The sequence below is a fragment of the Typopeltis vanoorti genome, chromosome 10 (assembly GCF_054136105.1).
Source record: "Typopeltis vanoorti isolate ZY-2024b chromosome 10, IOZ_Tvanoo_1.0, whole genome shotgun sequence".
NCBI classification, from domain to species: domain Eukaryota; kingdom Metazoa; phylum Arthropoda; class Arachnida; order Uropygi; family Thelyphonidae; genus Typopeltis; species Typopeltis vanoorti.
In genome coordinates this window covers 13,604,848-13,629,314 of record NC_143558.1, presented here as the reverse complement: position 1 = coordinate 13,629,314, position 24,467 = coordinate 13,604,848, and the positions used below count along the sequence as shown (strand labels likewise).

The 24,467-nt window shown below is 37.1% G+C and overlaps 1 protein-coding gene across 3 annotated transcripts in view; it reads left to right on the top strand.

Moving 5' to 3' along the window:
- RyR (Ryanodine receptor) overlaps positions 1-24,467 on the top strand; it is a 1,703,288-nt gene that overhangs the window by 530,147 nt on the left and 1,148,674 nt on the right. For all 3 annotated transcript variants that reach the window (XM_090399345.1, XM_090399347.1, XM_090399344.1), the window contains exon 36: positions 9,498-9,583. In XM_090399345.1, coding sequence (XP_090255471.1) covers positions 9,498-9,583 — 86 coding nt within the window. The remainder of the gene's footprint in view (positions 1-9,497; positions 9,584-24,467) is intronic.

Sequence of the window (24,467 nt, the reverse complement as noted above, 5' to 3'; positions counted from 1 at the left end):
TATTGAAGATGTTGTGGCCTTCCAAGAAGACTTGAATAAATTGCGTGATTGTTGATGGAAATGTGGATGTTAGGAAATTTTGTAAAATATAAGGTTTTAAAATTTGAAAAACAAAGATGGGATGCAGAATTTATGCTTGGTGAGGATATATTGTTGGATGTGGAAGAAATAAGAGATCTGTGGGTGATAGTGGATAAGGATTTGAAATTTAGGGGACACATAGCAAAAATTGTGAAGACAGCACAAAGGCTTGTGAGAATGATGCAGAGGACACTGATGTGTAGAAGTAGGGAGATTCTTGTTCCATTGTGTAAGGCTCTGATTAAGCCGCAAATGGACTATTGTACCGAGATTTGGTCACCTGGTTTTCAGAAGGATGAAGAGATGTTGGAGAGGGTCCAAAGGCGATTGACTAAGGTAGTTTCTGATCTCTGGAATGTCAAATATGAGAAAAGATTGAGATGTAATTTGCAGAGTCTAGTTGACAGGAGGAAGAGGGAAGATTTGATTGAGACCTACAAGTTCGTAAGGGGATGTTATAAAATCAATGCTGGAGAAGTTCTACAGATAATAGTGGGAGATATGGGAAGAACCAGAGGTCATCCCTGGAAACTGTATAAAGAGGGTGTGAGTAGGGGAGTGAGAGGCAGGTTTTTTTCGTGCAGAGTTGTAAACGATTGGATTGCCTTGCCTGGGAGTGTGGTGTCAGCAAGGAGTTTGAATGTGTTCACGGCACGGTATGATAAGCTGTGTGTGTGTGAGATAAAAGGACCTCCCAGATGAGTCTTTGATTCCACGAGGTCTTGGGGTAATAATAATAATAATAATATATATATATATCCTTCATGTTTTGGATTTTCTGCTTGTAGAGCTGATGACAGAATAGGTGAATCAGTTCCACAAACTCCTTTTGGCTTTGATAGTAGACTTGTTTCTTCCCAGCACAACCATGTTTAAAAGACAAATAAGTTTTGTGAGTGGAGTATTTGCAGAAAACATTCAAAGATTTTTTTGTCTCGGGCTTTCTAGGTTAGTGCACACCATCATGAATTCCAGAATGGTGTGGGGAACAGCAGAAACTGACATGATGTTTTGTTGGATACTGCAATTGTGGCAGCTATTATTATATGTTCTGTAATATTATTCACTGTTTTCTTTTCTTAATGGTGAGAAGATGTTCCAGTTTGGTTGATTAATTTTCAACCCTTATCCAGATATTCAAGATGGAGTACATGATTGCCCATGCAAGAATATAGATATCATTTGAAAATGCTCCCTCCCATAGATGATATTTAACTACTTAAACAGTGGGAAGAGGGATGATGAACATATTGTTAGGTTGATTGCAGTGAATATTCAAGTAGTCATGTGTAAAAGTGTGTTACTTCTGGTGATTATGAGGAAAAGATTAATATTGTCAAGTTGCAATTATCAGCCCATCCTGTGATGTTAGTTTGTATACCACACTACATAAATATAAAATAAAATATAATATTATATGTGATTTCTTATTTTGATTGGCTGCTTCTTTAACTTTCTGTATCCATCATGAAGTTATCTTTGCAGATAAGTACACCCACCTGCTTTCCCAATACTAAGTTATTCAGTGTTTTCATCAGATTATTATTATTATTATTACTCCAAGACCTCATAGAGTCAAAGACTCATCCAGGAGGTCATTTTATCACACACACACACACATCTCATCATATCATGTCTTAAACACACTCAAACTCCTTGCAGACACCACACTCTCAGGCAAGGCATTCCAATTATTCACAACGCTGCATGAAAAAACTTGCCTCTCACTCCCCTACTCATACTCTCTTTATACAGTTTCCAGGGATGACCTCTGGTTCTCCCCTGATCTCCTTCTATTCTCTGTAGAACTTCTCCACCATTGATCTTATAACAGCCCCTTACCAACTTGTATGTCTCTATCATGTTTCCCCTATTCCTCCCCTCCACCAGACTGCAAATTACATCTTCTCAATCTTTCCTCATAATAAGCATTCTAGAGGACAGAAACTACCTTAGTCAGTTGCCTTTGGACCCTTTCCAACATCTCTTCATCCTTCTGAAAACCCGGTGACCAAATTTGGGCACAATACTACATGTGTGTCCTAATCAAAGCCTTATACATCAGAACAAGAATCTCCATACTTCTACACATCAGTGTCCTCCGCATCATTCTCAGAAGCCTTTGTACTGTCTTCACAATTTTGGCGATGCTTTCCCTAAATTTTAGATCCTTATCCACTATCACCCCCAGATCTCTTATTTCCTCTACCTCCAACAATATATTCTCACCAAGCATAAATTCTGCATCCCATCTTTGTTTTCCAAATTTTAAAACCTTATATTTTGCAACATTGAACTCACATCTCCATTTCCGTGCCCAATCACTCAATTTATTCAAGTCTTCTTGCAAGGCCACAACATCTTTACTACTCTTTATGGTTTGTCCCAACTTTGCATCATCTGCAAACAACTGAATATCTCCATCCAAATCTTTGCCAATATCATTAATATGCAAGTTAAATAGCAATGGCCCTAAAACAGACCCCTGAGGCACCCCACTAGTGACTTTCCTTTTCCTGTATATTGTCCATACACAACTTGTTGATACCTATCAGATAGCCAGTCTCCAATCCAATGCACTAATCTGATATCCAACCCCATCTGCTCTAGTTTGACTGTCAACTTATCATGAGGTACTCTATCAAAAGCTTTTGCGAAAACCAAGTATATTACTGCGTATTCTTCTCCTCTGTCCAAGGAACAGTCACTTTATTGTAATAAATAAGTAGATTACTAAAACAATACCTCCCTTTAGCAAATCCATGCTGTCCATCAAAGATTATACCATTGTCGTCAACCCAACTCTGGATCCTAGTTCTCACAAGCTTCTCCAACAACTTAACCACAACACCTGACACACAGATAGGCCTCTAGTTTGATGTTTGAGTTCGATCACCTCCTTTATGAAGTGGCACAATCTTGTCCTCCTTCAACTCTTTAGGGACTTGACCAAGTGCAAGACTCGTATTAAAAAAATATGTCAAGGCAGGTGTCAACTCTCTGGCACATTCCTTCAGAATACGTGGTGATATATTATCAAGTCCCACAGCCTTATTTACATCTAGTTTACTCAACTCCCCAAACACCTCTTGCTCACTTACAGTCAGTCTCTCCTCCCCATCATCAACTGCTCTTAATCTCTCCATGAAGTCACATTCACAAGATTAAAAGATCTTTATGAACTGCTCATTAAGTATCTCCACCACACATTCTGCAACAGCTGTCTTTGTACCATTTCCTCCACTCAATGTCATCCATCCATAATCATTCTTTCTTTTGCTGGCTACGTATTGAAAGAACTCCCTAGGATTCTTTTTGGCTTCATTAGCTAAAGAGAGGTATGCTGTTCATACCTCTCTTTAGCTACTCTCACCAACCAAGTCACATCCTTGCCTGGTCTTTGTAGACCTCATGAAATTGGTTATTTCCACTTCTCTTATGCAGACTCCATAATGCCCTTTTTCTCTGTATCACATGCTTCATCTTTTTATTCATCTATCTCACACCTACCTTATTTAACCTTCTCACCCTTGGAATACATTTAGACATTGGATCTACTAGGTAGTTTTTGAAAATCCCCCAAGCTGCATTGATCTCTTTTCCAGCTAACTCTTCATTCCATGCTACTTTATTATTAGATTATTAGATTACTACTAGATTATTATTATTATTATTATTATTATTATTATTTGGTAACATCCATAGAGTCAACAGACTCATCGTCAACAGACACATGTTGCCGGTTGAGAGGGCCTTAATAGGCCCTCTCAACCAGCAGCATGTCTATCATAATTAACTTTGAAGTTATTTACACTGCCTGCAGTCATAATCCACTGCAGCAGTGCATTCCACTCACCAACAATTCTTCACACAAAAAATGTACTTCTCACACCCTTCTTCACCACATCTGTATATAACTTCCAGGGCTGGCCTCTCATTCTTTTCATCTTATCATTCACTCTTTTTATAATTCCTTCTGTATTAATTTGATAAAATCCCTTAACTAACTTGAAGATCTGTATCATATCTCCTGTTTTCTACCAAACTTTATAATCCACATTAACTCAAGCACTCTTCCATAACAAACACTCTACAGTTCTGAGATCACTTTGGTTGTTCATCCTTGGATCCTCTCTAGTGTTTCCACATCAAAATGAAAGGTAAGTGACCATATTTTTGCAAATTGTCCATGAGATCAAACCAATGCCTTATATAGAGGTACCACCCACTTCTTATCCCTACATGTGAATGTATTTTTTATCATAGTAGCGATACAATATGAGTCTTTGCAAGTCCTTGCAATGTGCCCTTACATTGTCCACTGTCTAGCATCACTCCAAGATCCCAAATATCATCAACTTCCTGAAGTACATTTCCACCAATGCAGTACATAGCCTTATATCCCTGTCTCCAAAACTTACATTTATGAGGGTTGTTTGAAAAGTTTGATAAAAAAATAAGTTAAACACATTTTTTGGAAAAAATCATCTTTATTTCTCAACATAGTCTCCATCAAGGTCTACACATTTGGTCCAACGAGTTTCCAATTTTTTCATTCCATCTAAAAAAGTAGGATTTGTCAAATTGTGCAAAATAGTCATTGACAGCCTTGATGATATCCTCGTTTGAAGAAAATATTTTTCCACCGAGCCACATTTTTAAGTTTGGGAACAAGGAGAAGTCACACAGGGCCAAGTCCAGAGAATACGGTGGATGTGGAACCAATTCGAACCTCAATTTGTACAATTTTGCCATTGTGATGGCCGATGTGTGGGATGGTGCATTGTCTTGATGAAAGTGCACTTTTTTGTGCACCAATCTTGGCCATTTTTTTTTCTTCAGTTCTTCTTTTAAACAGTGCAACAATAACACATAATAGACTCCTGTTATTGTCCTACCCTTTTCCAAATAGTCTATCATGATAATTCCTTGGGAATCCCAAAAAACAGTGGCCATCACCTTCCCAGCTGACAAAATGGTCTTCACTTTTTTCAGTGCTCTTTCATCAGGTATTGTCCACAATTTTGACTGCTACTTGGACTGCTCAGGTGTGTAGTAGTGGTGGTGGTGGTGGATCCAAGTTTCATCTACAGTCACGAATTGATGCAAAAAATTCTGTAAATTGCGATTAAACATCAACAAGCACTGCATCGAAATGTCTTTTTGCATGCGTTTTTGATCGACAGTCAACAATCACGGCACCCGTTGCACACACGCACGCACCTTTTTCATGTGAAATTTGTCATGCAGTATATTATGCACCCATTCAGTTGAGATGCCTACAATCTCAGCAATCTCACGCACTTTCACTCGGTGGTCTTCCATAATGATACCGTGGATTTTGTCAATCATTTCCTTCATAGTGACCGCAGTCAGGCGTCTGGAGCACTCTTCATCTTTGATGGACTTATGACCACGTTTAAACTCATTCAACCAAAAATAAATAGTCTTTTAATGCTGGTGCAGAGTCCCCATGAACTGCATCTAACTTGGCTTTGATCTGTGCAGCATCCACTTCTTCAAATAAAAGTGTTTTATCACTGCACGAAAGTCTTTCCTCTCCATTTTTATGAAAAATGCGAACACAGTCATTTTAAGTGTTTGCCAAATGAGAAATATGCGTCGCACGTGGCTAAAAGTTTGCCAGGGGTCATGAAAAAGATGATACGTGCTGACACTGGTATGAATGAATGAATTGTGTTGCTGTCTATTGAAAATTTACTAAACTTTTCAAACAGCCATCGTATTAATATTAAAACTGCAACCCCACTCATTTGTCCAAGCTAAAAGTCTATTCAAATCTTACTGTAGAGAATTAACATCAGCACTACTGATAATTCTACTTAACTTTGGATCATTGGCAAACATTTAAAGATCCTCACTCAATCTACATGAAATATCATTAATAAACAAGCTAAACAGTAGGGGCCCAAGAACAGAACCCTGAGGCACACCGCTGGTCACCTTTCTTTTCTGAGATACTGCTCCATCATACACAACTTGCTGATATCATTCAGAGAGCCAATCTCTGATCCATCTAACCAATATACTATCTATTCCTATCCTCTGCAGTTTGTACACCATATTATTATGTAGTAATCTATCAAACACTTCTGCAAAGTCCAAAAATATCACTGTATATGATTCTCCCTTATCCAACACATTCGTCACCTTATAATAAACCCTAAGCAGATTGCTAAAACAAGACTCCTCTCATATTCTACTTTTTCTTTTTTAACTATGCTTGTCACTTTTCTTGCCTGCAGTTTATATTCTTCATGCATCTGTTCACTGCAAACTGTCTTATACTTCCTCCATAACAACTTCTTTTTTGTAATACTGCTTGTTTGATTTCATTGTTCATCCATCTGACTCTTACACTATTTATATGAGTAACTCTTGGTATGCAGTTATGCATTGCTTCTGTTAGATACTACCTTATCATTTCCCATGCAGTGTCAACATCTTTTCCACACAATTCATCAACCCGATATATTGATGCTAGTTGACTATGAAGCTTCTCATAATCACTCACTAATAGTATCAGGTGATATGATTAGGATCATCTTCCTCTTACTTGCCCAACTAATTTGCCTAAACATTTCACAATCAGAACTCTCCACATTCCTTGGCCTGTAATTGCATCCTATTAGATATGCTATTCTGTTGATCTCAACTTCACACCAAAAAAGCTTCAAAATCTTTACACACACTACTATTTTCTGCTTCCACTCTTGAAGGACACAATTCCTCTGCTACCATTAACAATTTCATTTTCCTATCCTTTCGGAAAATTTTATAGCCTATAATTTCAAGTCTTGACAGTATATCATGCCAATTATCTTTGGCATACTGATTCGTTCATTGCTACAAACTTAGCCCCTTTATTCCTTATACTCTATACATTAGCATACAGCCATAACAGTTTTATCACTTTTTGAAACTATTACATCAACACAATTGCTCTTTTCTCTCTGCTATAATGCACTTCTTTCTTTGTTTTGACCTTTTTTTTTTTTCCCTGATACTGATTCTGATTTTTATTCCTATTGTTATCATTCCCACCATTTTGCACTGCATAACTCAACCCTGCTGTAATCACTTCCTCACCTTTGCATCCATCCTCTTCCTGTCCTTTCATAACCTGCTTCTCAATCTCTCTGTCTCTTAGCGGTACTAATTTCATATGAACCCTGTGTACTCAGCTTTGAACCATTCTAACTTCCCTTCAAATTCATTCCATACATTCACAAATTGAACACTCTCTGCCTTTCAGAATTCAGCCATCTTGTCATTCAGTATCATTGCCCTCCTTCATTACTGTCATATCTGGATAACAAACTAACCACTTTTCCAATGACACTGACAGTATCTGATATTCATTTTATTGTACCACTTGTAAAACATGTCTTATGCACCATTAATGATTGAGTCACCATATAAAGCAACCCTATCATCTTTAGATACTTGCTTCTTCTTATTAACCTCCATTTCATTGATATCAGTTATTCTCTTCTTTAAACATTCAGTTTCTTCTCCATCACATTCCCATTCATGTGTCATCTCCTATCTAGGAGGTTGACTACCATGATGTGACTCATGGTTAACTACGGGTGTAACGACATGTAGTGAAGACCCTGTCTCTTTCACATATTGTAGTAAGTATTCATGACTGTAATCCACGTGTGTTCATGGAGCCAATTTGCCTTCTGAGGGACGAAAAACGCGTGTTTCCAGGTGAAAAAACCCCTCTACCTCCGTATGAGACCGGCTAACTCACCTTTAGTCAAAAGAGACCAGATAAAGGTTCCTCACATCATAGACGGGAATAAAACTCAGGTCTTTCCAACCAAAGGGCTTTGTCTATACCGACTGAGCTACGTAGGTACTCTTCATTAACTCTTCATTTTCATTAACTCTTGCCTAATCATTTCCACATCACTAATATTCAGGGCCATCTTAACAAGTTTGAGTGCCATGAGCTAAAAAAATTTGGTACCTTAATCACATTGGATTGAGCAATAATTAAAAAATACATATAATTAATGAAATAACTTTCATTACAAAAAATTTTATTTTAAAATATATCGACATTGCCCATTTTTTTTTAATTCAACAATATTTATAATGTTGAATTAAAATTCATCATACTCGATTCTTAAGTGCCCTTGGATCAATGGCATTCCTGGGTTATAGCCCGTTTAACCCAATGGATAAGGAGGCTCTGCTTATATTATTACTGTCGCAAGTACTTTCATCCTTTCTAGTAACACTGTTCTCATTTTTGGAATGTCCTAACCTTTCATTGCACTTCTCACATACTATAATACATTCCTTTTTATTGTTTATTTAACACTTCATAAATCTTTAATGTTTTCGAACGCATATATAAAAAAATTGTTGCATCGTATCCACTGTAAAAAGTCTAGGAAAAAACTTGATCTCGAAGTTGGGATCTTCCGAGTTGCTGGCATATGTTTCTTTGCTGCCACTCCCACCATTTTCATTTTTGTAATGTTACTGATCACTTATATGTTAATCAAGACAAAAACCAAAGCGAACACTTTTAGAACCACAATAGTACAGTACAATGATTATATCCAGTTTGACTGTTGCACAAAAGCATTATTATACAAATCTACATGATATGATTAAGGTAAAAAACACTTTTCTTAACACCATTTAAATACATCAGTACTTCTCCTTGCAATTTTTATTGTCACTTTTATTGTCTAAGCTTCACTCGTTTTCTAAGTTCTTCACTTTTCCTCTGATAACAATAGTTAAGCATAAATCAGAAAGATCATGTATGATTATTGTTCAACTTTTATTTTCAAACTTTGTATTCATATATTTCTTTTTTAACAGTTACACACATTTTCATACTGCACATCACTAGGTGTTGGTCACATCCTATTTCAAATCCTGTATGCTCTTTGATCTACTCTCATTCACAAAGTTTGGCTTCAATAGTTAGTCAGTTTCTTGCTTTCCTAATCCCTAGCACTTGGGCAAATCATCTCATAGTTTTAACTTGGATGGATGTGACCTATTTTATCTTCTTAGTCTCAGTATTACTGGTTATAACAACATGGTGGTGTCCTAGTTCCTCTTCGCTCCATTTCTGTTTCTTTGATGTTTCTTATGTTATTGGTGGTATCTATATTTGATTCTATTGTTGTTGAGATAGATGATATTTTATTTTAATAAAATAAATTCTTATTTTATTTTATTGTTACTGTTATTGCAATGATTTATTTTATTTTTTTGTTCCAAATTTAAGTTCAGTCTTTCTGCAAAGCAGAGTTCATTTCATATAATGAAATGGAAGTTTACTGTTTTAATATATATTAATATAATTTTAAAAAAGTAAAGAATTATAACAACTATTGATTATAATAATTATTAAATAATAGCGAAGCTGAAAAAGAGCATCGATGGGAAGAAATTAGGAGGAGACAAAGGAGAGAGCGTGCAGAGAGAGCAGGTATTAGACATCCAGGTAAATAGCTTAAAATCCACTCACATAAAATTATTTGCATATATTGGACAGCATTACGAATTGTGGGGATTAGATTGCTGAAAATTGTATTTCTGGGATTAGCAGCACTCTAATCAGAGTTGGTAAGATAAAACATATTGGGTGAATTAGAAATGTCGGGTTTGGTCATATTAGGTAAAGTTGAGAAGATTATCTTAGTAAAAAATAAGTATTTTAATAAAAAGGAATGAAAATTATTATTATTATTAAAATAAATATTTTAATAATAATTAGTAATAAGTAATTATATTCTGTGTTTATAAAGCAACTTGTCTTTTGAGTAGTAAGTTAAAAATATATATCACACCTTCTATGCAATAAAAAAAGGGTGGGGGGGAAGTTGCTAAGAGATCACAGTAACTCCTTACAAAAACTCAAAGGTCAACATAAATTTATGGCTTTGTTGTTTTTATGTGCCATCCAGTTGTTTCCAATTCTTGTTGATCTCTTGAACCAACATTCCTCATCCCACTCAGCCTCTTGTCCTTTCTTTCAGCATTTGTAAGTTTAAGTTGGTAAGTTCTTTTATGTTCTCCATCCAGCTCTTTTCATTTTCTCAATCTTCCCCAACATAACTTTTCCAATGATTCATCAGCTTGCATAATATGTCCAAAGTACATTAACTTCTGTTTGGCAATCATTGCCTCCAAGGAGCATTCTGTCTTTATACTCTCTAAAACCTTCTTATTGGTCATTAATGCAGTCCATGAGATTCTTAATAGTCTCCTCCTCCATACGCATAATTCAAATGAATCAATTAACTTTCTGTCTTTCTTCTTAATAATCTAGCTTTCACATCCATACATCACTACAGGAAATACATTGCTTTGATATTTCATCTTCACGTTTGCTATAATTTCTGATTCTGATTCATTTAAATTGCCAAAAGCCATCATTTTGTTTTGCTAATGTTTAAATTAAACCCAGCTTTGTTACTTTCCTTCTTAACCAGTAGAATCAACTGCTCTAGATCTTCCTTAGTTTTTGCTATGAGGGTTGTATCATCTGATATCTTAAATTATGTATTTTTCTGCCACTTTTTTCCAGCTGAATCTTTGTCTAAGTTAGCCATTCTCATAATATATTCGCTATAAATATTAAAAAGATAGAGTGACAGTATATAATCATGCTACACCTCTTTTCCCACTCGAACACTGTCTGTTTCTCCAAAGACTGTTTTTACTGAAGCTTCTTTGTTGTCATACAGCTCTTTTATCAAGTGAATTAGATGATCAGGTATTTCCCATTGATCTCATTACAATCCACAGTCTTTCATGATCTATGCAATCAAAAGCTTTCTTACAATCAATAAAACAGTCTGCTTTGACTACTGCCTTCTGAAATTCTCTTTTTCTTTCTATCATCCATCTCATGTTTGCTATTTGGTCTCTAGTTCCTCTACCTCTCCAAAAGCCTGTGTTCTTGTGGCATTTCTCTATTCACATATGGCTCCAGCCTTTGTTGGATCACTTTCAGCATAACTTTACTTGCATATGAAATTAAAGCGATGGTTCTATAGTTCCCACAAACTCTGAGATTTGATTTTTTGGGGATTTGGATGAATACTGATGTTTTCCGATCTCTAGGTCAGTATATTTTCTTCCAAACCTGTTGACAAATTTCAGTCAATATATTCACTACTTCATCCCCAGCTGCTCTAAATAATTCCACTGACAGTCCATCAGCTCCAAGAGCTTTTTCTTTTGGCAGCTGTTCCATTTATAACATCACTTCACTTTTCATTATCATGGGTTCCTCAACAAATTCTCTCCTTTCAAATTCTCCTTCAATATTAATATCTTTCTTGTACAGATCCTCTACATGCTCTTTCCATCTTTTTTTTCACTGCTTCTTCCATCAGACATTTTCCTGAATTACTTTTTACAACTTGTAATATACGGATAAGCTTCCTTGTAACGTCATTTATTTTTCTCAACAGATTTCTTGCTCTACCTGTAATGTTGCTTTCTTCAATTTCTTTGCACCTTTTGTTAAGATGTTTTTTCTTATCTTTCCTAGCCTGTCTCCGGAAATTAGTTGTATAGTCCTTCCTTTGTTTCTCTGAAGTTTCATTTTCTTCTTTCCTCTACTATTTGAATAGCTTCTTCTGACAACCATTTGCAATCTTTCTCTCTTTCTTTCTTGTTGCTTTACTTAGAGTCATAGAAGCAGCAATCATATAGTCGCTTGGTGTCGCACTGATTAGATCGTCGGCTTGTCGAGAGCTCCTGAAAAGATTAGTAGTATTTTGTGTTAACATTAGATATTTTACTAGAATTTTAAGTAGTATTGTTTGCTTTTTGTTTCTTGGTGTGTCTGTGAAATTTTTGCGTGTTTTCTGTTATTTTAATTATAATTTTTAAGATAAGATAGCGTACATGGCACCGATAAAGAAAAAAATGGCGGCCAGGTCGCCATGTTTGTTTAAGAGTTTTGATGTAAACGAATTTAGGCAATGTGCTGTCTGTGAGATGTATGCCTTGCGAAGAGCGGTGGGAGTCTGGTTAGAAAGTGATAGTGGAGTTAATATGTGCAGAAAGTGTAAAGAGAATGAGGACTTCAAGCGTGTTTCGTGTGTCGAGAGTGATATCGTTAACGATAGTCAGAATGTAGAAAATGGTGGTGTGCTAGAGAATTGCATGGTAGTGCCAGATAGGTGTGAGAGCGTCGCTGAAAGTGTAAAAATGAATGGATGATTTGATCGATAATGAAAATGGTGAGATAAATGCAAGTAGCGAAATTGCCCGTTTGAACGGTGTGATATACAGAGCTAAAAGACAACTGGAGCGTATGGAAAAATGTGTGTTGAACGTACCGACAAATAACCGGCGGAAGTCTGTGACGGCAAATAATAGAATGTTCGTAAACATCAATAAAATGAAGGAGCGAGTGCTGTATGGGGATTCGCTATTAAGAGGTGTAATAATTGAGAGTTTAACGAAGTCGTACCAGCCGGGTGCAAACATAAAGGACGTCAGCGAATCTATTCGACTGCAAAAACAGAGGGTGAAAGAGATGATAATCGTGGCAGGAACGAATGATTTGAAAGAGGACAAAATGGAAATGATAGAGGATGTGAGGAAGTTATTTGAGGTAGCAAAAGAGAAGAGTGAGAGAGTTAGGATGGTGAGTATCTTATCGCGGTATGACAGCGAAGCGTTTAGAAGGAGGGCCATAATTGCCAATGACTTTATGTGTGGGTTATGCATAGAGAGTGGTGTGGAATTTGTGGATGTGTGGAATGAGTTCGATGGACGAAGGGACTTATGTGAGATGGATGGGTTACATTTGAATGGAGTTGGTGTACGGAGACTTGAAAAAGTGTTGATGAATGATGTGGAAGTGGATGTACAGACTCAGGGAAACTAGATTTATTAAGAGGGGGGGGGTAGATATGCAGACTTTAGGGAGGCAGTTAAGTGTATGAATGAGTATATTATGCCCGAGCGAGTACGATGGACAACAAATCAGAATGGGATAGTTAGTATAAGGCATCAAAGTAGGGATGGGACAAATGGGCTTCTGCGATTCATGTACACTAATGCCAGGAGTATTAGGAACAAGAAGGAAGAGTTTGTGGCCATGGTTGGCACTTCCAGGCCACAGGTTGTTGGTATTAGTGAAACATGGCTGACAGAAGATGATAAAGTTAGTAGGATTGAATGCGACGGGTATAGCGTGTTCAGGGGGGAGGAGTGTTATTGATGATAGCTGATAAGCTTCAGCCACGGAGTATAGAAGTTGAACTGCAGGATGTGGAAAAAAGCACATTTGAGGCTGTTTGGTGTGAGATAGAATCTAGCAGAACAAAATATACAATTAGGTGCTGCTATAGACCAGGTGATGGAATAGATGGTGGGGATAATATGCATAAGCAAATAGAAGAAATGAGTGGAAAGAGGGTAATTATTATGGGTGATTTCAATTATGGTAACATTGACTGGAAAGAGGAGAGGGCACATGGGAGGAAGGAATTGGATTTTATGCAGTTATTAAGGGACAACTATCGGCGGCAACATGTAGTGGAAAATACCAGGGGGTAGAGAGTGCTGGACCTAGTAATTGCAACTGAGAATGTGGCTGGAACGAACATGACCATGTTGCCACCAATTAGTGAGAGTGACCATAAGGTCATGACTTGGGAGGTGGCTAAAGGAGTCGAATTTACAATTAGGACAGGGTACCGGGCTGGTAAGTATGACAAGCTTAGGTGTGTGCTTGGCTCAATGCCATGGTATATAAAACTGCAAGGGCTGGATGTTGATAGTGCATGGGAGGTGGTTAAGAACTGTTTGCAGGAGGCAATGGTTGACTGTATACCAAGAGTCCGAATAATAAATCAAGTAGGGGTTAAATGGATGAATAACACTATTAAGCTTGAGCTGCAAAAAAAGAAACAATTGTGGAGGGAATTTAAGGAGAAGGGTGACCGTCAGGCGCAGGAACAGTATAAAGCAGGCCAGGATGGTAACAAGGGTGGTAAGAAAAGCAAAAGCAGATTACGAAAGGAAATTGGCCACGCAGGCTAAAGAGAATCCCAAACAGTTTTTTCAATATGTTGCAAGTAAAAGGAAAAATGCTCATGGTAGAATGATCTTAAAAAATGCTGAGGGTAGGGAGGTAACCGAATCAGTCGATATTGTGGAATTACTGAGCGAGCACTTTGCAAGAGTATATCATCCAGGTTACTTTGCAGGAATGGAAGAACCAACAGCTTATACTGGAATTGTGATGAATGAAGTAGAGGTAACTAGTCTATTACAGAACCTCAATATCAATACATCTGTGGGATTGGATGGTATACCATCTCATGTCGTACGTGAAGCGGCTAAAGAATTGTCAGTGCCCTTGACCATTTTGTTTAATTTGAGCCTCAGGACTGGGTCAGTCCCAAGGGGGTGGAAAGAGGGGAAAATAGTTCCGCTGCACAGAGGTGGTTCCAAGGCTGCTGTTGAAAATTACCGGCCAATCAGCATAACAGGAATGATTATCAAGGTCTTAGAGAAAATAGTCAAGAGGAAAATACAAGATTGGATAGAAGAAAATGGGATATTGTATCGGGGACAGCATGGTTTTGTGAAGGGAAGGTCATGCCTCAGTAACTTGCTCACGTATTATAACACAGTGACAGCTGAACTGGATAAGGGTAATGGGTTTACAGTGATTCTACTGGACCTTGCTAAGGCCTTTGACAGGATACCACATGGAATTCTAATCAGTAAATTACAGCATATGGGGATGGACATAGGGTTGGTGAGATGGATAGGAGGGTGGTTGACAGAGAGATATCAGAGAGTGGTTTACTCAGGAGTAGAGTCCACAAGACGGCCTGTGACTAGTGGTGTGCCACACCACTAGTCACACCACTAGTGGTGTGACTAGTGGTGTGCCACAAGGATCTGTTCTTGGACCACTGCTGTTTAATTTGTTCATAAATGATATAGGAAAGGATCTGAGAGGAACAGTTCATTTGTTTGCGGATGATGCGAAGTTGGGTAGGGCAATAGTGAATGCAGATGACATCAAAATTTTGCAGAATGATTTGGATAGATTGGAGGTCTGGGCTAAAGAGAATGGATGTCAATTTAATGTGGCAAAATGTAAGGTTATGCATTTTGGGGTGAAAAGATTGGCGGCAGTTTACTGCATTGGCGGAACCGTACTCCAGGAAATTGATGAGGCACGAGATTTAGGAGTGTTGGTGGATAAGGAATTGAAATTTAGGGGACACATTGCAAAAGTGGCCAAATCAGCTCATCAAATCACTTGGTTGCTGAAGAATACGTTGACAAGCAGGTTATTGTTCCTCTGTATCGAGCCTTGATAAGACCCCATCTCGACTACTGTGCTCAGATTTGGTCACCTAGGTCTCTTCTTGATCGGGAGGAGGTGGAGAGGATCCAGAGGTGAGTGACCAAGATGATAGTAGGTCTGTGGAATGAACCTTATGAGAACAGGTTGAGGATTTGTGGGTTGCAAAAATTGGTTGTTAGGCGGAGGAGGGGAGATATGATTGAGACATTCAAATTACTGAAGGGTTTCTATAAAATTAATTCAGTAGATATTTTTGAGAACAGGGCTGGTTGTGGGAGGACTAGGGGACATCCATGGAAACTGGGCAAAAGTGTGGTTAGTAAAGGTGTTAGAGCTGGGTTCTTTACTTTTAGAGTAGTGAATGAGTGGAATGCGCTCCCTGAGTCTGTGGTGGATGCTGTGACAGTGAATGAGTTTAAGGCGAGGTGTGATAGATACTGTATGAATGTCGAATAGTTGTGATGAATATGATTTGAGGCCTCCCTTGAAGAGTCTAATGACTCCCTGGAGTTGCCCGTAATAATAGTAATAGTAATAACATTTTGTTTCTACCCACAGTTCTAATTTTTTTCCTGTTTTCTCCAACTTTTAAATTTCTTTTGGACTTCTACTTTAAATGCTTCATTTATGTTATTTAAATCAAATCTGATACTGTTATTTTGTTACTTCTTAGCCATTAATTTCAATTTAACTTCAGCTCCCAGTGATTCCTGATCTGTCCCATAGTCTGCACCAGGTAGTGTTTTTACTGCTTGGATAGCACTTCTCCATCTTCTGCTGCCAACAATATAATCTACCTGATCTCTGTATTCACCATTAGATGAAGTCCATGTGTACAATCTTCTTTTATGTTGTTGAAAGCAACTGTTCTTGGCACACAATTCCAACTTCCTTTCTCCTGCTTCATTCCTCAGTCTTAAAGCAAATTTTCCAGTGATGACTCATTCTTCTTTTTCTCCCACTATTGCATTCCAATTACTTAATATCAGGAGAAAATCTATTTTATCAATATTGTATACTACCGTATGCTGTAAAATTCTTTGACCTCATCTTCATTGAATCTGTAGTGGGTGCATATACTTGTATCACTGTAACATTCACAGGATATGCCTTTAATCTGATTAGAATTATTCTATCATGCACTGGGTTGTAACTTAAAATGTATTTTCTGTATTCCATGTCCAGAGTAATATGTTGTGAACTCATCCGTATCAAAGTAACCCATTTTTATCCATCTCAGTTCACTGATTCCTAAAGTCTTAACTGAAGTTCTCATTTCTTTCTTTACTAGTTTACTCAGTTCACTGATTCCTAAAGTCCTAACTGAAGTTCTCATTTCTTTCTTTACTAGTTCCAGTTTTCCTTGATGCATGCTTCTTACATTCCAAGTGCCTATTTTATGTAAATCAATAAAGTGGGGGCATCTTCTTCTTCTCAGATTAACTCTGTCAGAAGTTGAACATCCAAAAGGCTTTGATCCAACTTCATCATTCTTGTTAACTTCATTAGAAATTCCTCTCTGCTCTTTCCCAGTAGCAAAATTTCAATGCCTTCCAACCTGGGTGTTCCATTTTCCAGCACTGTATTACAATAATTTAAGCCTCTGTTCATAAAATTCGTGGCTTTACTATAGTTAAAATCTGAACATATATATGTGTTAATACTGTTTTGGGGATAGAAGCAGGGTGATGACACACACACATGCACACACCACTTTACTGCTAAAAGGGTTGATATTGTTTTCAGCACTTCAAATTTTTTCTAATCTAATATTCTATACATAAGATTATTTTAGGTCAGCTGCTACAAATTCATTTCTACCACATCACTAGTCCTAATAGCACCCTCCATTTTCTTAAAAATTCACATAATCTTTCTTCATATCGAAGATGATACTTGGCAATAATTCTAGCTTGTTTCAAGGATATATTCCATGACAGTAGAACTGATATGTCCTGATATCTACGAGGGTCGTCTGAAAAGTTCTCTGCCTTGACCATACATGGCAACACTATTGGCAAGTTGTTTTTTTTTACTAAGTTGGTACATATGTTATAAGCATACATGTGAAATTGCAACTCATTCTGTCAAGTAGTTTGTTTTATACAGCTGTCTGAAACAAAAGTGTTGTCTGTATCCCTTGAAATGGATAAAATTGAGTATCATGCAGTTATAAAATTCTTTGTAAAAGAAGGTTTAACGCCAAAAGAAATTCATTCAAAGTTTATAAAAGTTTACGGGCACTCTTCTCCTTCATTTTTGACAATTAAGAAATGGGCTTCCGAGTTTAAACATGGCCGTACCAGCCTTGAAGATGATCCACACAACAGACGTCCAAAACATGTAACAACACCAGAAATCATTGATCAAGTGCATGATATGGTATTGGATGACTGGCGAGCAAAAGTGCATGAAATGTCTGAGATCACAGGCATTTCAAAAGAACATGTAGGATATATTTTGCATGAAGAATTACAAATGAAAAAGCTTTGCGCAAGATGTGTGCCGTGCTTGCTCACAGCAGATCAAAAACTCACTCACATGAAAATCTCTGAACAGTGCTTGGAGCATTTTAACAAGAATAAAACTGAATTTTTGCATCAATTTATTACTATGGATGATGCTTGGATTCACCATTACACACCAGAATCCAGACAGCAGTCAAAACAGTGGACAGAAGCTGGGTGTTCAACGTCAAAGAAGATAAAGTCAGTTCCATCAGCAGGAAAGGTCATGGAATCGGTGTTTTGGGATGCTGAAGGCATTTTGTTTATTAACACGTTCGCTGCCAACTACGAGTATACTCGTAGTGGGTAAACCTGCTTCACAAGCCAGCTACGAGTATACTCGTAGGACGCTTACCGCCGGGAACGAGATTATTGTAGTGACCTTGAAGAAGTGAAAATGCTTGGCTTGTGGGGCTAGCTTCAAAACTGTGTATTCCCATAGAACGTATATGCTCTGTACAAGCCAACTACGAGTATACTCGTAGGACGTTTACCTCCGGTAACGAGATTATCGTACTGACCTTGAAGAAGGAAAACTGCTCGGCGTAGGGGAACAGATCATGCCAAAGTAGCGTGGCAGCGAACGTGTTAATTATCTTGAAAAGGGCAAAACAATAACCAGGGAATATTATTTTGATCTTTTTAACCAGACTAGATGAAAAATTTGTGAGAAAAGACCGGTTTTGCAGAAAAAAAAATCATCTTTCATCAGTACATTGCATCTGCTCACAAAGATGTTTTGGCAATGGGAAAATTAAGGATCTACACTATGAATTGTTGGAACATCCACCCACTTCCCCAGATTTAACTCCCTGTGACTTCTGTCTCTTCTCAAAACTAAAACTCTTCCTTGCTGGTCAGCATTTTTCTTCAAATCAAGAGGAGATTGCAGCTGTAGAGGGGTATTTTGCAGATCTTACTGAGAACCACTACAGGGTCGGGATAATATCATTGCAGCATTGTTGGAATAAATGTATTAGCCTTATGGGAGATTATGTTGAAAAATAAAAATAATTTTGAAATTATAAATTCATTTTTTCATTGTTATGTCAAGAACTTTTCAGACAACCCCCGTATTCATTTCTTACCTTCACCATTAATTTTTCACTTTTGGGTAGAAAACAACTACACCACTTATAGGTTTTCAAATTGGAAAAGAATCAGTGTTATAAGGAGAAATGAAACTTGAGAGATAAAATGAAGAAAATTTGCCTCTCTGCTGAGTACAGACATACTTGGTCTCCAAACTTACAGGAACTTTCACACTTATCTTATTTAACCTTCTCTCCCTTGGAATACATTTGAAATATGTGAAATGTGTAAAATATGTGAAATGCATTTGAAATATGTGAAATATGTGAAATGAAATAAGTGTATTATCTATTTTGAAATGTAACAAGTAATCATTAATAAATAGCAGCGAATTTACTTACTTTTTACTTTTAGTGAATTTACTTTACATTTTTTATTTTATTGACAATAATGTAGAGATTATTTTCACACTATTTTCAAATGTTTTCATTGAAAAATTTTGCTGAGTTTTATTTTTAGATCAGTGCAATAGAACAACATAATTCACATTTTTTATTTTATTGACAATGATGTAGAGATTATTTTGCACTATTTTCAAATATTTTCATTGAAAAATTTTGTTAATTATTTATAAATAATAATGTTTTCAAATATCATTTATTGACATAAATATTATTATTATTTTTATATACACAAAGTATTATATGCAAAGTTAAATATCAAACATTTATATCCAGTAATGTTTGAGCAGATTCTCCATCACTTGCACCTTTAGCTTAAAATTGCAACAGATGATTTTTAATTTTTATAGGATGTGCTTTCTAATAATATCTAATGCTTAACTGTCAATAGGATGTGGTGAAAATGTATTACCCATATAACAAGGTCCTATAACAAGGTGAAAAATGTCTTGAACAAGGGAGATGTATATACAGTGGCATACTTAGATTTTACAAAAACTTTTGATAGACTGCCACATCACAAGCTTTTAAATAAATGGATAGGATTGAATAACAGACTTCTGAGTTGGATCGGTGACCTCCTGTCAGATATGTATCAGAAAGTTGTATATGGGTGTGCATTATCCCAAAGGAGGAAGTGGTGTGCCACAGAGGTCAGTTTGGGGACCATGTTTAACTGGTGATATGCAGCTGTTTGCAGATAATGCAAAACTGAGGAGTGCAGTGCAGAGTCGAGCAGATGTTATTGCCTTACAGGAGGACTTGATTAGATTACATGAATGGGAAAGTAAATGGAACTGTCAGTTCAGTGTTGCAAAGTGTAAGGTTTTGAAATTTTGGTAAGCAATCACAGATTCAAAGTATACACTTGGTGGGGAAACTTTAAAGGAGGTAAAGGAGATGAGAGATCTGGGAGTGGTGGTGGACAATTACCTGAAATTCAGGAGCCCAATTTCACAAGTTGTGAAGATGTCACATTGGATAATGGCAATGATGTTGAGGACCCTGCCATGCAGAAATAAAAAGGTTATGATGCTGCCATTGTATAAGGCATTGATTAGGCCTCATATGGATTATTGTGCACAGATTTTAATGGTGACAGGGATATGCTAGAAAGAGTCCAGAGGAGATTCACAAAGGTGGTCCATGGTCTTTGGAATGTGATGTATGCAGACAGATTGAGAGAATGTAAAATTGAAAAGCCTCATGCATAGAAGGAGGAGGGGGGGGATATAAGTTAGTCACTGTTGTGATCAGGTTAACATGGAAGAGATTTTTCCTATAATGGGAGGGGATAGAACAAACAGTCACCCCTGGAAATTGTATAAAAAGGATATGAGCAGAGAAATGAGGAGAAGATTCTTTATATGGAGAGAGAGAGAGAGAGGTTGGTGAATGGCATGCATTGGCTGAGTGTGTTGTGAATATATTATTATTATTACATAGCACCTCCAGGGAGTCCAAGGACTCATCGAGGGAGGGCACCTACTCCACAACTCTACGTCACCACCACTCAGCTACGTTCATCATCTACACCAACACCATCTACTGCCAACCACCACCACTAGTATTTTTCACAAACATCTATGCTCGCTGCAGGATTCAAACCTGCAACCTTTTGGCTGGAGAGCGGATACGCTAACCACTCGGCTAACCAGACCGGCTATTATTATTATTATTTGACACCTCCAGGGAGTCCAAAGACTCATCGAAGGAGGGAACCTGCTGTACACCTCTGTCTCCACCAACTGACTGCAACTACACCAATGCCATCTATTGCTGACCACACCACTAATTTTTCCACCGACAATCACAAACATCCATGCACATGGCAGGATTCGAACCCGCAGCCTTTTGGCTGGAGAGTGGTTACGCTAGCCACTTAGCCAACCAGGTGACAATAGGCACATTGAATCAGTTTAAGGCATGGTTGAATGAACTTTGTGTGTGATAACATGTGCCTCCCATAATGAGCCTCTGACTTCATGGAAGTCTGATGTTAGTGATAATAATATTCTCTACTGATTGATTAAAATTTATGCTAATTTTGAAGATTTCCATTTGCTTCCCCCCTCTTCGATCCCTGTCTGCTCCAAAAATTGAATTATAAATACTTACTCTCCCTCTAATTTTCTTCTTCTTTGTAAGCTTTCACAGTGTTCAAAATGGTGTTCACTGGGAGATCGAGCACTCACAAACCACATACCTTGCCATGAACATTCAGTTTTGGGGCATTTAGGGATAACCTAGTTACCTTCAATTCCACTGAAACGCAGTCGTGCCTTTTCTCTTACAAAAGGGGTCTCAGCTCACCTTTCCCTATCCTCAGTGGCAAAATGAACTATCTTTCCTTGGACTGACATTTACCTTCAGCCTTTCCTAGCACAAACACATCATATCAACAGCTTCCTCAGCTTATAAAGAACTAGGCATTCTTTTCTGGTCTAGAAGCTGTTTTACACCCACCCACCCAGCTAATGCTATAGAAATCCTAAATCCACCCATCCTTAGAAAACTTCATACATTTGTGGTGCTGCACCTAAAACCTCCTTAAAAATTCTTGATTGCTGTCCAGAGGAGAGCAATTTGGCTCATTGATGACCCTTCCTTCACAGGTTCACTTCAACCTCTATCTCACAGGTGTAATGTTTCCGTTCTGTGTCTCTTCTACAAGTACTTCCATGGTCACTGCTTCAGTGAATTGGCAAACATCGTTCCTCCTCTTGCTCTTGGGCATGTTAAAACAACAGCAGCTGCTGCCGCTTTTCAGTACAACTGCAAACTCATCAAGCCTGCTATCCTCTTCCTCATTTATTTTATTTACTTCTGTCCTCTGTAACAGCCTTCCCTATAATATGTTTCCCAAGAACTTTGACCTCCAGCTCTTTATAAAATATCAATAGATTTCTTCTTTCTCAATCCTTATTTGCAACTCATATGTGGCACTGATGTGCTATAGGTTCTTTGTACCTCTTGTATCTGGAATGAATAAATAAATAAATATATATATATAACTTTGCCATTCACTTTGGCAAAGCATTCCACTCATTTACTCCTGCCAAACAAAAAAATCTGATTTTCTGCAGTGCTTTTTTGTGAGACATTTGTTGTTGAGAAGAATTGTGGAAGGGAAGCTTGGTAGAACAATCTGGATTCAAGCCAAATAGAGGCGCAGTCAGGATCAGATTTTCACTTTACGACAAATAGTTGAGAAATCGTGGGAATATAACAAAGATCTGTATTTAAGTTTTGTAGACCTACAAAAGGCATAGGACAAGGTGCCAAGAGAAAAGCTGTTCAAAACTCTACAAATATATGGTGTCATCAGGGAATTATATCAAGCAATACTTAGTCTTTATTTGAGTTGTAAGTCAGCACTTAGAATTGAAGGAACTACAGGAAGATGTTTCGATATTAAATCTGGTGATGGTTTGTCATTATCCCTTCTGTTATTCATCACATTATGAAGAAAACTGGCATTAAACCTGATATCAAAATCGGAGATGTTACTCTCAGCTCTTTACTCTATGTAGATGATGTTATAAACAAATCCAGTACAAGTCTGCAATATTCATTGACTAAATTGAATAACTCTTGTAATAAATTTGGTATGAAAATCAGCAATAACAAGACAATGAAAATAGGCAGAAACATTGAAAATATCAACTGCATCGTGAATGGAGAATCTATAGAACAAGTAAAACATTTTACCTACTTAGGTACTATTTTTAGTGAAGATGGCAAATTAAATATGTAAATAGACAACAGAATCAGCAAAGCCAGTATGGTAGGAAGTCAACTGAATAAATTTATATGGAATAAAAGAGAAATTAGTCAAAACACTAAATTAGATGTATACACATTGGTGTAGCTAGATTTTTTGCCACCCAGGGCAGTCCCTGAGTTTTCTGCCCCTCTCAATACACACACACACACACACCAAAAATACTACAAAAATTCAAAACAATGTATAGGGAAATAAATTAAAACACTATGTTTATTTTTGAAGTAAAACTTCAATTTCAACATTCTAAAATGTTATTTTTCTTGCTTTTCTGTTAGCAAAATCATCTATGACATTGGCGAAGACTATTTCATAGTAATGTAGGTAATTCTTAATCAATTTTATTTAGAAAAACTCCTCTCACAACTAGCAACGCTTACAGCAATTGTGAGGAAAATTCACAGTAGTATTAAAATATTTGGAAATGAGTTCTTGAGACTGTATTTTAGAACTGCAAAAGTTCAAAAAAGTTCAAAGTGCAGCCTGGGGAAGGCTGCCCCCCCTCCCCCCCAGCTATGCCTCTGTGTATACAAGACAATGTTTAAACTAGTTTTAACTTATGGATCTTAAAGCTGGGTTAGAAATAAAACACTTGACCAAAGACTAGACAGTCCTGAGAAAGATTAGGAAAGAATTTGACATTGTTAGCATTCAGGAATAGGTTAGCAGAGCTAATATCAGGTGGTATGGTCACTTAAACAGAATGGGAGAGGAAAGATTAGCAATTGTTCTCTACCATGTTGGTAGGAAAAGACTTGGAGGAAGTGATGAATATAGGTGAATTGATACAGTAAAAAAGTGTCTTAGATGACAGAAATATAAGATCTGATAATCTGGATAGATAACAGATTGATTTGTAAGAAAATTGTTGATAGGAAGTTAGTAATAATGTAGGTTCTTCATGTACTTCTTCTATCTTAATATCCTGTACACCCAAGAATCAGTCAGTTATTTGATGATGATGATTTTTCTGGTAGATTTTTTTTATCTACCACTTCTTTATTCACATGACCTTTATACAGATTCCAGGGATGATGTCTTCTGTCTGAAATATTAATAGTTGTGAAAATAGCCAAATTTCAAAAAAAAAATCTGGTTTCTTCTACTACCTTCTTTTCCATCAGAAAAGAAGGTACTGGTGGAATGGTGTTCAGCTATTTGATGACATTATTCTAAATTTTAAAAATACCTATTATGTTTTATTTTCACCATATAAAAATCATTTAACTTTATGCCACAAAAGAGAA